The following is a 12,020-nucleotide window of genomic DNA, read 5'->3' on the forward strand; positions in this document are numbered from 1 at the left end:
TTACCTGTTACAATGTACTTGTGTTTAGTGATAATCTGCTACAACAGACCGATAGGCGGAAAATGATGACTAACCTTGCACATAGTATCCCCTTAATAACTCGGCAATGGTGTAAACATTAAGGAAATATGTGTCCCGATTGCTCAAACTAAACTTTAAGTGCAATGTTTTAGACTTGTTTGATTATCAACGGTAAACTGGCATAATGGGCTTTGCTCATTTTCTGGTGGTTAGAATGTGAGTGAAGACAATTCTTAATTCGAATTAAGTGGGAAGTAAGTTTGCTAAAAAAATGATTGCGAAGTGTTTGATGAATACCTTGAAAATTTCCTATAACTTTGCATTTTGGGACGACTAGGCGGTGGTAGTGGATAGTGTTTTCTATTTGTAAAGTCCAAAACATACTTTGAACAGTTTTTCAAAGCTCTAAAAATACACCTGGTACATAATCCTTAAATCTAACATGCCATTGTGATCTTTCTCTCTCAAATGGAGATAATTCATTTATCTTCCTTTAACCTCATTGATCATTACATATGCAGATATCTAGTACATGTATATGAATAAAAATACATTATCTTACTATTGATGGACTGAATTTAATGTAGCTGAAAGACTTCATTGCCGAGTTGTTGTACACTTTCAGAGACTATGCGGATAGATTTATGGACAGACAGGATTCAGAGGACGAATCAGGCCAGTCACTTCCCATAGAGTGTTCCTGCAGTAGCCCAGATCCTCTCTCCACAAGCTTTTCGCCAAATACTAACACTGACAGTTTGTCTAGTAAATTAGACAAAACAGAAGACACACTCACCTCCTCCACAAACCGGGTTGCAGATGTCTCATCAGCTGATAACCCCAATGGAAATTCTAATGAAAAGAGACGTCTCTCGGAAGATATAAGCAAGGAAATGACATACAATAACGATAGCTCTCTGCCATTGGGCAGCAGTCCCAAGAGACTTAGAACTGAGCCAACCGCTACTCCAGTCAGCAACTAAATGAATGCATTTGTAGAGAGAGCGATTACTTCGCTAATGTCATCAACTTGTAAGTAGGTTGGCTCGTGCCTTCTAATTTATTCCGTTTTGCATATGTCGTCAGGATCATAAACATAGCATATTCTAATCTCAGTATAGTTACAGCGGTCTGTTAACAGAGTGATGACATTAGCAATGCTGTTATTCGTCTATTTATTTTTTTATGCATATCATGCATTTATTCTAGATATTCAAGGACATACTGACCGCCACGTTTTATGAAATTTGTTACTGTAAATAGTTGTTTCCTAGACTACATTTCCATTCTTAGCCACTATTATGTATCTAACTTGAGTTGTCCTATTACTCCCAATGTACTGACTATTGGACATCATTTTGTATTTTCAACTATTATATATACATATATACATATGCGCAGTCCGGCATCTAATAAAAATTGAATGTTAAAAAGGTGCACGAATGTTCTCTGATTGAATGCCAATGCAAGCAGTTTGAGCATTTCTTACACAGCAACTAAATAAATACAAACAGCACAGCTTTGGCCAGCAATGCTTTTCCTGGCAAGCAAAATGCTTTGGTGTCACTACAGTTTGTCTTCTTCACTTGCCCAACATAGTCTTCAGCCTCTCTTTACTAGTTAAAGCAACATAGACAGTGGTAATTCCCAGGCCAGTCAGTCCGCCCTTCATGCAGCTTCTCATCCCCCCTGCAAAGGAATAGATTGCTATCAGTTTTTATATACATGTAGCTCTTCTTTCTGATGGGCTGTTCTTCAGTAAGAGATCATTCCGAAGTGCGACTTGTAGTCTAAAAAGTTGACAATGGAAGTATGGTACCTTGTATACTTGAGTTTCTCAAGCAAGGCAGTTTACGTTGAAGATCACATTCCTATGTTCATCACTACTTGAACGATGGGGAGGTTTGTGCTAAGTTCATAACAAATACGTACTAGCCTTTGTAAGTTTATCATGTGATTTAACCCTAGAGCGAGCATCGAACATCAGGCACCATTAAAACAGAAGCAGGCTTGCCATGTGTCGCCTTCGAGGATTGCTGCTTATGGCACAGTTATAATGTTATTACTAGGTTATTAATAGCAAGAATAACATACCTGTACTTGCAAAGATATCGAAGAATGTGTCTCTAATATTAACTTAGTAGAATATTTTTGAATAAATAAAACTTACCAGTAGACTTGAACAATAAGCCAGAAAAAGTGCCCGCTGCCACTGTATTGAGCTCATCATCATGACCTCTGACCTTTTGAAGTATTGTAGCCATTCCTTGAAAGAAACACAAAATGACCCACAGGATGTTCAGTCAGTGGAGTATGTATAAGAACTGATCGTGAAATTACTTAACAAATACCGTAAAACCTCTATTTGAAAGCCACCTCTATTTGACCGCCACTTTGACATTATTTGATCTTTTCGAGCCCATATTATCAACTGATCAGTAGAAAAGTGTCCACAAAATCATATTAATAATGAATCATTTATATCAATAACAGTTAATTCTCTAATTATCCAATTTCAAAGCTTTTCGTTTTTTTGTTAAAACTTTGAAAGCAACACCATAGCAATAATCAATAACGGTCTCAGACTAGTAGTAGCTCTCTGTTCAACGCGGTCTTTCTAATTCGAAGTAGCCTGCATATATAAAAAACAGCTTAAATTTACGATGGTAGATGAACTTTCAAAGCAATGCTATAGAAATAATTAATGTCTCAGGCTAATAGTGGTTTCTTGTTTATCCTGATACTTCGAAGTACATGTACACATAAAAGACTGTAAATTTACGATGGTAGATGGAACTTGGAAAGCAACGCCAAAGAAATAACTATCTCAGACTAATAGTAGTTCCTGTTTAACTCGGTCTTAATACTTCGAAGGACATGCATGTAAAAACCGGTTCACAAGTTTTGGACCAAAGGTTATACGTTTAGCGAGCAAACATTTAGTGCTGCATTAGTGCTAAATGCGGCCCGTGAAAGTTTTGCTCTGCCAAAAAATTGTTTGAACCCTAATATCGACTGGTTCAGCAGTGCAGAAGAAAAATTGAAGCCAGAAGATATTGTGGAAGGTATTGGACAACTAGAAGATGTTCGTTCCATCGAAAGCATTAATTAGAACGCAGCTATCTGAGCAAATGATGAAAATATTTGTTTTAAAAACGTTATTCCTTGTTTCTGTATGTAATATAAGTATGATTCGTTTATGTCACTTGTTCATGAATATATATTTGTATCATTTGATAGAATATTGTTGTATAACTTATACATATGCAGATTTATAGCATATTTAATAGCATTTTGCGGCTATCTTAACACGGCTTACAATGGATTGATGCTCATAACTCCACTTATATTACATATATAAAGCTAGTTTTGGCTGCAAACGGTAGCAAACATATCAGTGAGTGCAATGAGCTTCTATGCAAGATTGTTAAATATAGTTTAAAAATAAAAAATATGTTTTTCAATTTGAGAATGAAACAAAAATTGAAAATGCCAACAAATTGCAAAGGACACAGGCTATAATATCATCGCAGGTCAATTGCAAGCAATAGATATCAACTGGTAGAGATATTTATCGGTTTCTTGATGAATATTTATTAAGAGATCTTTGACAAGTTAGAGGTGAATTAGCATATTTACTGCATTCAAAATGTTTAATATCGGTCCACCGGAAGAGGGCAAAATATAGGCAGCATTCGCTTCGCCCGTAATAGGGCTAAACTTATCCTCCGAAAATTCTGACAAGCTATTTGAAAAATAGATCGCCAGCCTCTATTTGAACGCCACATCCAATTAGAGGAATTGTTGAAAAATAGAGCGCCATGGCATTCTATTAGAGGTTTTACGGTATATAGGTATACAGTGCAACCCCGGTTACGATTTCCCTATTATACGGTTTTTTCGCTTTACGATGTCACACACTCTTTTTTCATCCCCATCGTACAACATTTATTCGCCATACGACATCAACAAAAATTTCTTTCAAAATTCAAATTTGGCAGTCGATGTGTTAAATATGTCTAAATATGTCGAAATAATGAAAATGCCGATATACCATTCGCCGAATTCCCTCCCAAAAACACCTGAAAGAAATACGATGCTCACGTGCACTCGCTCTCAATTCAGTGGTACTCGTTATAAATTATAATGAAAACAAAACCAGAAACAGGTGATAAAATTTTAGACGATGACAAAATTCAAGTTTAGTAAAATACATACTAAAAACTTAGCTTCAAGTGTGTGTTTAGTAAAATACATACTAAAACTTAGCTTCAAGTGTGTGTTTAGTAAGCTCAATTCATTCAGGTTAAATTCAAAGTTTATGTTATACATCTGTCCTATAGACTCTGTCTAGACTTTGGAGGGTAAGAATTCCCTACGGTATGTACTACATATTATACATTGTAATGTTACATTTTATTGGAGATTATAACCACTGAATACACTAAAGTTACTGTAAGTAACTATAGTTACTAAGGTTAACATACTACTTTGTTACTAATATTTATTTTGTTACTAATGTACAGTACGTATATAAAACTTTGATGTTTTTCACTGGAGGGTGCTTGCATTAGATAATTACTAGGGATTTCTATACCCCTCTATGCGACATTATCGCCTTGCGATGCCAACACCAGAGCGAATTAATGTTGTATGGCAGGGGTCCACTGTAACGCTAAAATCTTTCCAATATTAAACATTTGGGATCTTTGCAGGTAGGGGTGGGTATGATGTGACCGAGGTAGGGGTGGGTATGATGTGACTGAGGTAGGGATGGGTATGATGAGACCCTATTCTTTTGCTCATCTTTTCAAAAATCTCTGGTTTACTTGCACACAAGTTTTGTCAAATATGAGAACAGATGTGAGAAATTATTTAGCACAGTTGGGAGTTCTTGGTTTTTTGTGTAGCGGCTGATGAAAAATACCCATTTATGTATTAAATTAAATATTGAGACTTCAATGAAGCCTCTATCCTTTGTCACGAGTATGGGTAATGCTAAAAATAAGTTGGAGATTTAGTAAGAGAGTGACAGAACAGGCATCTAGAGAACCCATAAGGCTCTTACCTGAATACATGAGAGCAACAACCCCACACATCTGCGCCCATGATGCAGCTCTTTTCGCCACAAAGTTGATCATTCTAGAAAGGAAAAAACATAGAGAATGCTTTAGATGACAACATTGAAACTCCGGTGGACATGATAATAAGTATGTTCTAAGTGTCAATTCACCAAGTATGTCCATATAGCTTACTAAAGATCAACAACTTACTGTGTACGTTTGGCCGAACCGGTAAGGTTGTTTGTGGCACCGAGACCAGCATAAACTCCGTTGGCTCCTCCTAGCAGTCCTCCTACAGGCCAGAGAGTTTACTGATATATTAGTCAGCCAACGTTTTACAAATATAGACAACTCAAGAAATATTTGTAACACCAATGATAGAACGAGAAACTGCAACACGCAATCAAACTTCCATTTTATATTTAAATTTTGCAGATGAACCAAATTGCCAAATCTGAAAATCAAGACTCCAGACAACAATTGTGATGAATGGTCAGAAATAGTTTGACTGGAATCATCAATGCATTTCATTATTGCATAAGTTTCACTTATTGACTAGCCTGATGATATTAAGTCTCAAGGTCTCAAAGTTAACAGCGTAATTGCCTTTAATCATTTGTCAATGACAAATCACATTCAAAAAGTATAATTAGTAGCATATGAGACGTCTCAGCTATTGATTCAAATATTTGCTCATGCATGAAATAATTAAAACTACATGATTTGTAAACACATCGGCGAACTATAAGGGATTAGATATATGCGGTTTGTTAGTTTGGTGATGATATATTTTTTTACAATTTTAAGGTTGTAATAATAATAGGAATCATTAGGATATAATAGGAATAGTTATAATAGAATAATAGGAAAGCTATATTCATGGCCCTTTATTAGTCATCAGTCTAATTTATTAGCCATTTCTCCACAAATGAATGCTTGTAATGCTGAGTTAAAAAGGAAGAGAGGAAATTTCCAAATGCAGTTTTTCGTATCAAGTATATTACAACAGTGATAAATATCCCATAAAAATCTAAATTAAATGCTGGCATCAACGAAAGCATTCATACAATGCCCTAGACGAATGCTATTAGCTTACTCATGCTAAAACAGATTATTGAAATATTTAAAACCTCTAGACAGATAGATAGTGAACACTCTACACAAGTGGAATCAGTACTGTATTGTCCTATTAGGAAACTCTGGAACCATCCGGAGCGCTTTTCTTCTGTCAAAATCTCAGAAATTGCGAAATCGGCATAGTGTACATAGTGAAAGTCATTACGTGGCACTAAAATTCACAGGCCTGTATTCCCAGAGGCGGCTGGGCAGCTGAGTCGCCCTAACTTTTTAGTGATCGTCGGCGGCTAATTAGTAAGAGTTTCAGTCTAAGCTCATTCACTTGGAATTTCCAACAACTAACTACCTAGCGCCCTAGCGCTACTAGCGATGAAGTGGAGAGGCTCACTAATCTAGTATTGGTTTTGCCTGCCACCAATGCAGTGACTAGAGATACTTTTCAAACAATCCAAACATCGATGAGGAACACTATGGAGCAGGCTGTCTAAATAATCTTCTAATATTACACATATATAAAGATGTTGAAATAGATACAGAATCAGTTGTGAAAGATTTCTGCCATGGACGCATTGACAGAAGAAGAGCTCTTTTTAAAAGACAAGTGTCAAGCTATAACAATCAATCTTCTATGTACACATGTACATGTATATTTATTAATATAAATGTAAATATACATAGATATGGTTACAACTCAAAACCATGTAACTCTGTAGCTAGCTCTCTTTGCAAGACTCGAAATGACTCACTTTGGCAGGACCTGAATATCCACCTTAAATAATACAAAGATACACTTTTAAATGCTCTAATTTTGCTCTTAATTCTCAAAATTTTCTCGGGGGAGGGCCCTCGAACCTCCTTCTCTAGGAGGGTGCTTCAGTTGCACTCCCAGACCCTCCCCACACGGCCGAGTCGGGCCTTCGGCCCTCTGGCAACTACTAATTAACAGTCTCCTGACCGCTTGTTCTTTGGACAATACAGCCCTGAGTGGAATGATTTAACAACATTTGGTTACAAACAAGCAAGCTATTGAAAGTAAGAAATTTGGCCTGAAAGAATACATGTTCGATTAGGAAGTGAGTATAACTTGTACCGCAAGCGGAAGTTTTGACAAACCAATCGCACCATTACTTCAATTTCTCCAAGATTAAAAAGTGCCACGTGCCCATTTGGCAGCCAAACTTGAGGGTGTAGTCATGCCCCAACATACGAGCTTAATTTGTTCTTGAACTGAGCTCGTATGCCAACTTACTCATGTATCAAGACACTATTTTCTAGATAAAATAACTAAATACAAATTAATCCGGTAGCGCACTACGAAGAAACAACATAAAACAGGCTATTCCGGTGGAAAAACGTGTTTTTAAGTGTTGCAATTTAGGACCTACACTAACAAAGTGTAGGTCCTAAATTACCTGACAAATACCTGTTAAGTTGTTAAAATCAGCAATAGATTGTCATATTACTATGTACACTACTGTAAGTTTTACTGTAATATTACTATGTACACTACTGTAAGTTTTACTGTAATATTACTATGTACACTACTGTAAGTTTTACTGTAATATTACTATGTACACTACTGTAAGTTTTACTGTAATATTACCAAGTACGCTACTGTAAGTTTTACTGTAATATTACTATGTACACTACTGTAAGTTTTACTGTCATATTACTATGTACACTACTGTAACTTTTACTGTAATATTACTATGTACACTACTGTAAGTTTTACTGTAATATTACTATGTACACTACTGTAAGTTTTACTGTAATATTACTATGTACACTACTGTAAGTTTTACTGTAATATTACTATGTACACTACTGGAAGTTTTACTGTAATATTACTATGTACACTACTGTAAGTTTTACTGTAATATTACTATGTACACTACTGTAAGTTTTACTGTAATATTACTAAGTACACTACTGTAAGTTTTACTGTAATATTACTATGTACACTACTGTAAGTTTTACTGTAATATTACTATGTACACTACTGTAAGTTTTACTGTAATATTACTAAGTACACTACTGTAAGTTTTACTGTCATATTACTATGTACACTACTGTAAGTTTTACTGTAATATTACTATGTACACTACTGTAAGTTTTACTGTAATATTACTATGTACACTACTGTAAGTTTTATTGTAATATTACTAAGTACACTACTGTAAGTTTGTACTTACGAGACAGATGTAGAGGCTAATGACTGTCTGAGAGAGACTTGATAGCAACATGTACACTAAACTTTTGTGACTCAATGCAAACAGAAACTTCAAAATTAACTTCAAGAATCAAGAATTTAGTTTACTAAACACATACTTACAACTAAGTTTTATTTTTTCACTAAACTCACTTTAATGTTGTCGTCGCAATTTCTTATTATCCGTTTCCAGTTTGACGCTTTTTTGCCTCGCGTTATTATATGACTTTTAGCCGAACTTTTAAAAACTTTTTTCAAACTGATTCGAGGAGAAATACCGAGCAATGCTGTTCCCGAAAGTAGCCTCTCACATACTTAGCCACATAGTAGAATTCGAAAACCAGCTCATATGCTCGCATCTCAAAGATTGCTCGTATTTTGAGGGAGAAACTTGCTTGAAATTCTATTCACATCTCGATCTCCTCGTATGTTGGGCACTCGCATGTCAAGGTATGATTGTATAGTGTATTGAGAGGACAGGTTGATATTCAGCATGAACATGCACATTTACTCATTGCGAATATTTATCTGTTGCAATGAAACTTCTAAGCATATTAAATCTGAATAGTTACCTGCTGCGGTAAAACCTCCAATGGTACTAAACATGAGCTCAAATCTCCCTCTGCCTGTTGCGCCACTCGACCATTCCGGATATAGGTAATCTGTATCGTCTCCCTAAATGTAGCATTTTATAGTAAACACATCTTTCTAGCTGAAATGTCTGATTGCATAGCAGCGGAAGAATAACAACAGTTGAGTCGATTCTAATCAACTTTCACTTGAAGAAAGCAATCACAGGAATGAAAACTAGAGAAAGGTTTTCGTATTACAGCAAGCAACAATTGCAATTAAAATCTTTACCTGATATACTATTCACCAGAACGGGAAAACCAAATGAATGCAAATAGCAAACAAAAACACTTACAGAGGTAACAAAAGCAGGATTAAAGTTTAGGTATGGTGAAGACATCTGAGAGCTTCCAGTCAGACCTACAGTACAGTCATCACAGGAAAAGAATTATGTGCATCAGCACAGTAACTTGGTGAATGTAGAAATGCTTATTTCTCAAATGAGTACAATTGAAGTCCTCACTACCACTAAGGAATGATTGACTTCCCTACACCAAGATGCATCACAAATAGGATACAACGTGGAAACTAGCATGCAATTCCCATACACTTCAATAAAAGGATTTAGAAACAAGTGAAGCGCACTACACCATTAATCAGAACAGGCTTCACCATAAACTATCTAATGAATGATATAACAGACGCCATCTTAGAATAGTTTGTAGAGTAACTGCCAACATTCAGCACCATATTACATCACCATAAACTATTAAAACATACCATAATCTTTGGCGTCTTTGCCCATATTCATATTGAGTTTTAATTCCAGTTCGGGCTCTATGGAGTCTCAGCCCTGCAATACAAATTAGTTACAGACATTTGTGCATGATCTAAAAGCCAAACACTCCCATCGATATTCTTAAATAGTCGACAGAAGTTATGTTATACCTTAGCAAAATCCACACCTTAAAGTTACGAATGCTTTAGACTGCACCATAACAATTAGGAAATAAACAAAGACTACGCTTCAGTCTTATAACTCACTACCTTGCTCAGACTGCGCAAATATAAATGACTTCAAGTCCTTCGCTTTTAAATACAAGTGTTACTACATATGTATTTATGCTGTGCTGTATACCAATGAAGCAATTATGTCATTGGTCGCTTTACTTGATCTAGGCTAACCCATTTCAGCCATGCTGCTGTCATCGCCATTCCTTATTGATAGAGTGGTTGAGCCTGTCAAATGGCTTTGCCTGAGATCACACTACGTAAACACCTTGCAAGTTAGAAAAAGAGCAAAGTTTATGTGAAGGTAAGACTAATAGCTTACAATATCAAACTACGGCCATTACTCTCACACCTCGTATCTATAGAATGCCCTGCGCTAACAATTGTGCATGTTTTGTCAAACTCTATTTCTGACTTTACCTCCATAGCTTGAATGGAAGATTTAAGTGCTATGCACGAGGGGCATACAATAAATAGATACGTCTTTATTTATAAAGTGTTCCATTATAAGTAGAAGCCTAATTTTTCAAGTTTATATAATCTCTACTGGTGATCGCAACATTTTTTAGGAGATTACGTGGTCATGTAGTCTTTTTTGTGGTTTTCCAAAATGGCCAATCGAGACAAATGCTCCAAAATTGAATAGAGACCAGTTATCAAATTTTGGTAGATGAAGGGTATGTAAACCTAATTAGATTTATAGGAGAATGGTTAATGTTGATACAGAAAACAGTTGTAGTCAGAAAAAGGTCTACAAAAGGACAAAATTGTTTAGGGAAGGCAGGACAAATACTTACGATGAATAGCAATTAGGTAAACATGTCTTTCCGAGAACCTCTACCATGATTAAAGCAGTTAATGAGCTTGCTCAGTTTGAGAGAAGAGTAGCAGTGAGAAGGTTGTAAAAAAATTTGGTGGAACAGTACGAACAGCCCACAAAATTATTCATGAGGGCCTGGCTTACTCTAAAGTTAGCTCTAACTGGGTTCCCAAACAACTGGCCCAAGAGGAAAGACAGAAGAGGGTCACGTTGTGGCAACAGAATGTTTCTCAATATGAAAGAGAAGGTAATGAGTTTTTTAAAAGGGTTGCCACTAGTAATGAGACCTGGATTTGGCACTATGAACCTCAATCCAAATGTCAGCCAATACAGTAAATAGATAGTGCATCTCCGATCAGGAAAAAGTTCTATATATATATATAGGAGTCTATTACTATTTCCTATCTTGAAAAATGCACCACTGTCAACAGTACCACATATTGTGAACTTTTAAAGATTACGCTTGATGCAAATGATCGACATTGAGGTTTACAGTCAGCTAGAGTCATTTTTTACCAAAACAATGCCAGACCCAACACAGTAACCAAAACAATCAATAGTTTTCATTGAGATTTGCTACCACATCCTCCCTGCAGTCCTGATCTTGCACTGTCTGATTTCTACCTGTTTGGGCCTACTAAAAAGTTTCTGAGAACTCATTTTGCTACAATGATTAAAGTAAAATTGCAGCAATTAACCTTTTAAAAAGTCAATCTAAATATTTCTATGTTGAAGGCATTCAAAAACTAGTACCTCCATTGGAAGTATGTGATTATGTTGAAAAATGAGAAAAAATTCTATGCTTCTACTTATAACAAAACAACTATTTTTATCAACTAATTTACCTTATTTATTGAATGGCCCTTGTATTATCGATTTGAAACAATAAATATGTAGGCAGTAAACTTCAGATAACTCTTTTAAAAGGAGTTGAACGTGTTCAACTCCTTGTACTCCTTCAACTCCTGTGTACAGCTTTCCCTAATTTTAGTTATAGTACTATTATACTATATTACATCGATTTTAATTCGGAAGTTTTTAATGTGAATACCTTTTGCAATACTGAAAAGCTAAATAAACTTTAGCCTTTGGCACAATTTTGACGTCTGGCAATAACCCTAGCTAGTATTGCAGTACACCTATGTCTGAATGCTTTGCGAGCGTGACTGTAGAATTTGCACGGTACAGCGTTGTATAGTCAGATGGCTCTTTGGCGATCTACAAATTGCTGAAGATTCGCACAAAACTG

At 35.8% G+C, this 12,020-nt stretch overlaps 2 protein-coding genes across 2 annotated transcripts in view; one reads left to right on the forward strand and one right to left on the reverse strand.

The window, feature by feature from the left end:
• Positions 1-1,454, forward strand: part of LOC137386012 (mesoderm induction early response protein 1-like) — a 19,862-nt gene extending 18,408 nt beyond the window's left edge. Inside the window, exon 12 of the mRNA XM_068072658.1 lies at positions 647-1,454. Coding sequence (XP_067928759.1) covers positions 647-1,004 — 358 coding nt within the window. The 3' untranslated portion in view covers positions 1,005-1,454. The remainder of the gene's footprint in view (positions 1-646) is intronic.
• LOC137386013 (mitochondrial import inner membrane translocase subunit Tim23-like) lies at positions 1,366-11,955 on the reverse strand. Its single transcript, XM_068072659.1, has 8 exons — positions 11,823-11,955; positions 9,721-9,793; positions 9,296-9,360; positions 8,943-9,045; positions 5,295-5,376; positions 5,090-5,163; positions 2,192-2,287; positions 1,366-1,710 (listed from the first exon to the last, which is right to left on the reverse strand). The coding sequence occupies exons 2-8, from the start codon at positions 9,749-9,751 to the stop codon at positions 1,604-1,606; spliced, it is 558 nt and encodes a 185-aa protein (XP_067928760.1). The 5' UTR covers positions 9,752-9,793; positions 11,823-11,955; the 3' UTR covers positions 1,366-1,603.
• Between the last annotated feature and the right edge of the window lie 65 nt (positions 11,956-12,020).

Source organism: Watersipora subatra, chromosome 1, assembly GCF_963576615.1.
Source record: "Watersipora subatra chromosome 1, tzWatSuba1.1, whole genome shotgun sequence".
In the NCBI taxonomy this organism is placed as follows: Eukaryota; Metazoa; Bryozoa; class Gymnolaemata; order Cheilostomatida; family Watersiporidae; genus Watersipora; species Watersipora subatra.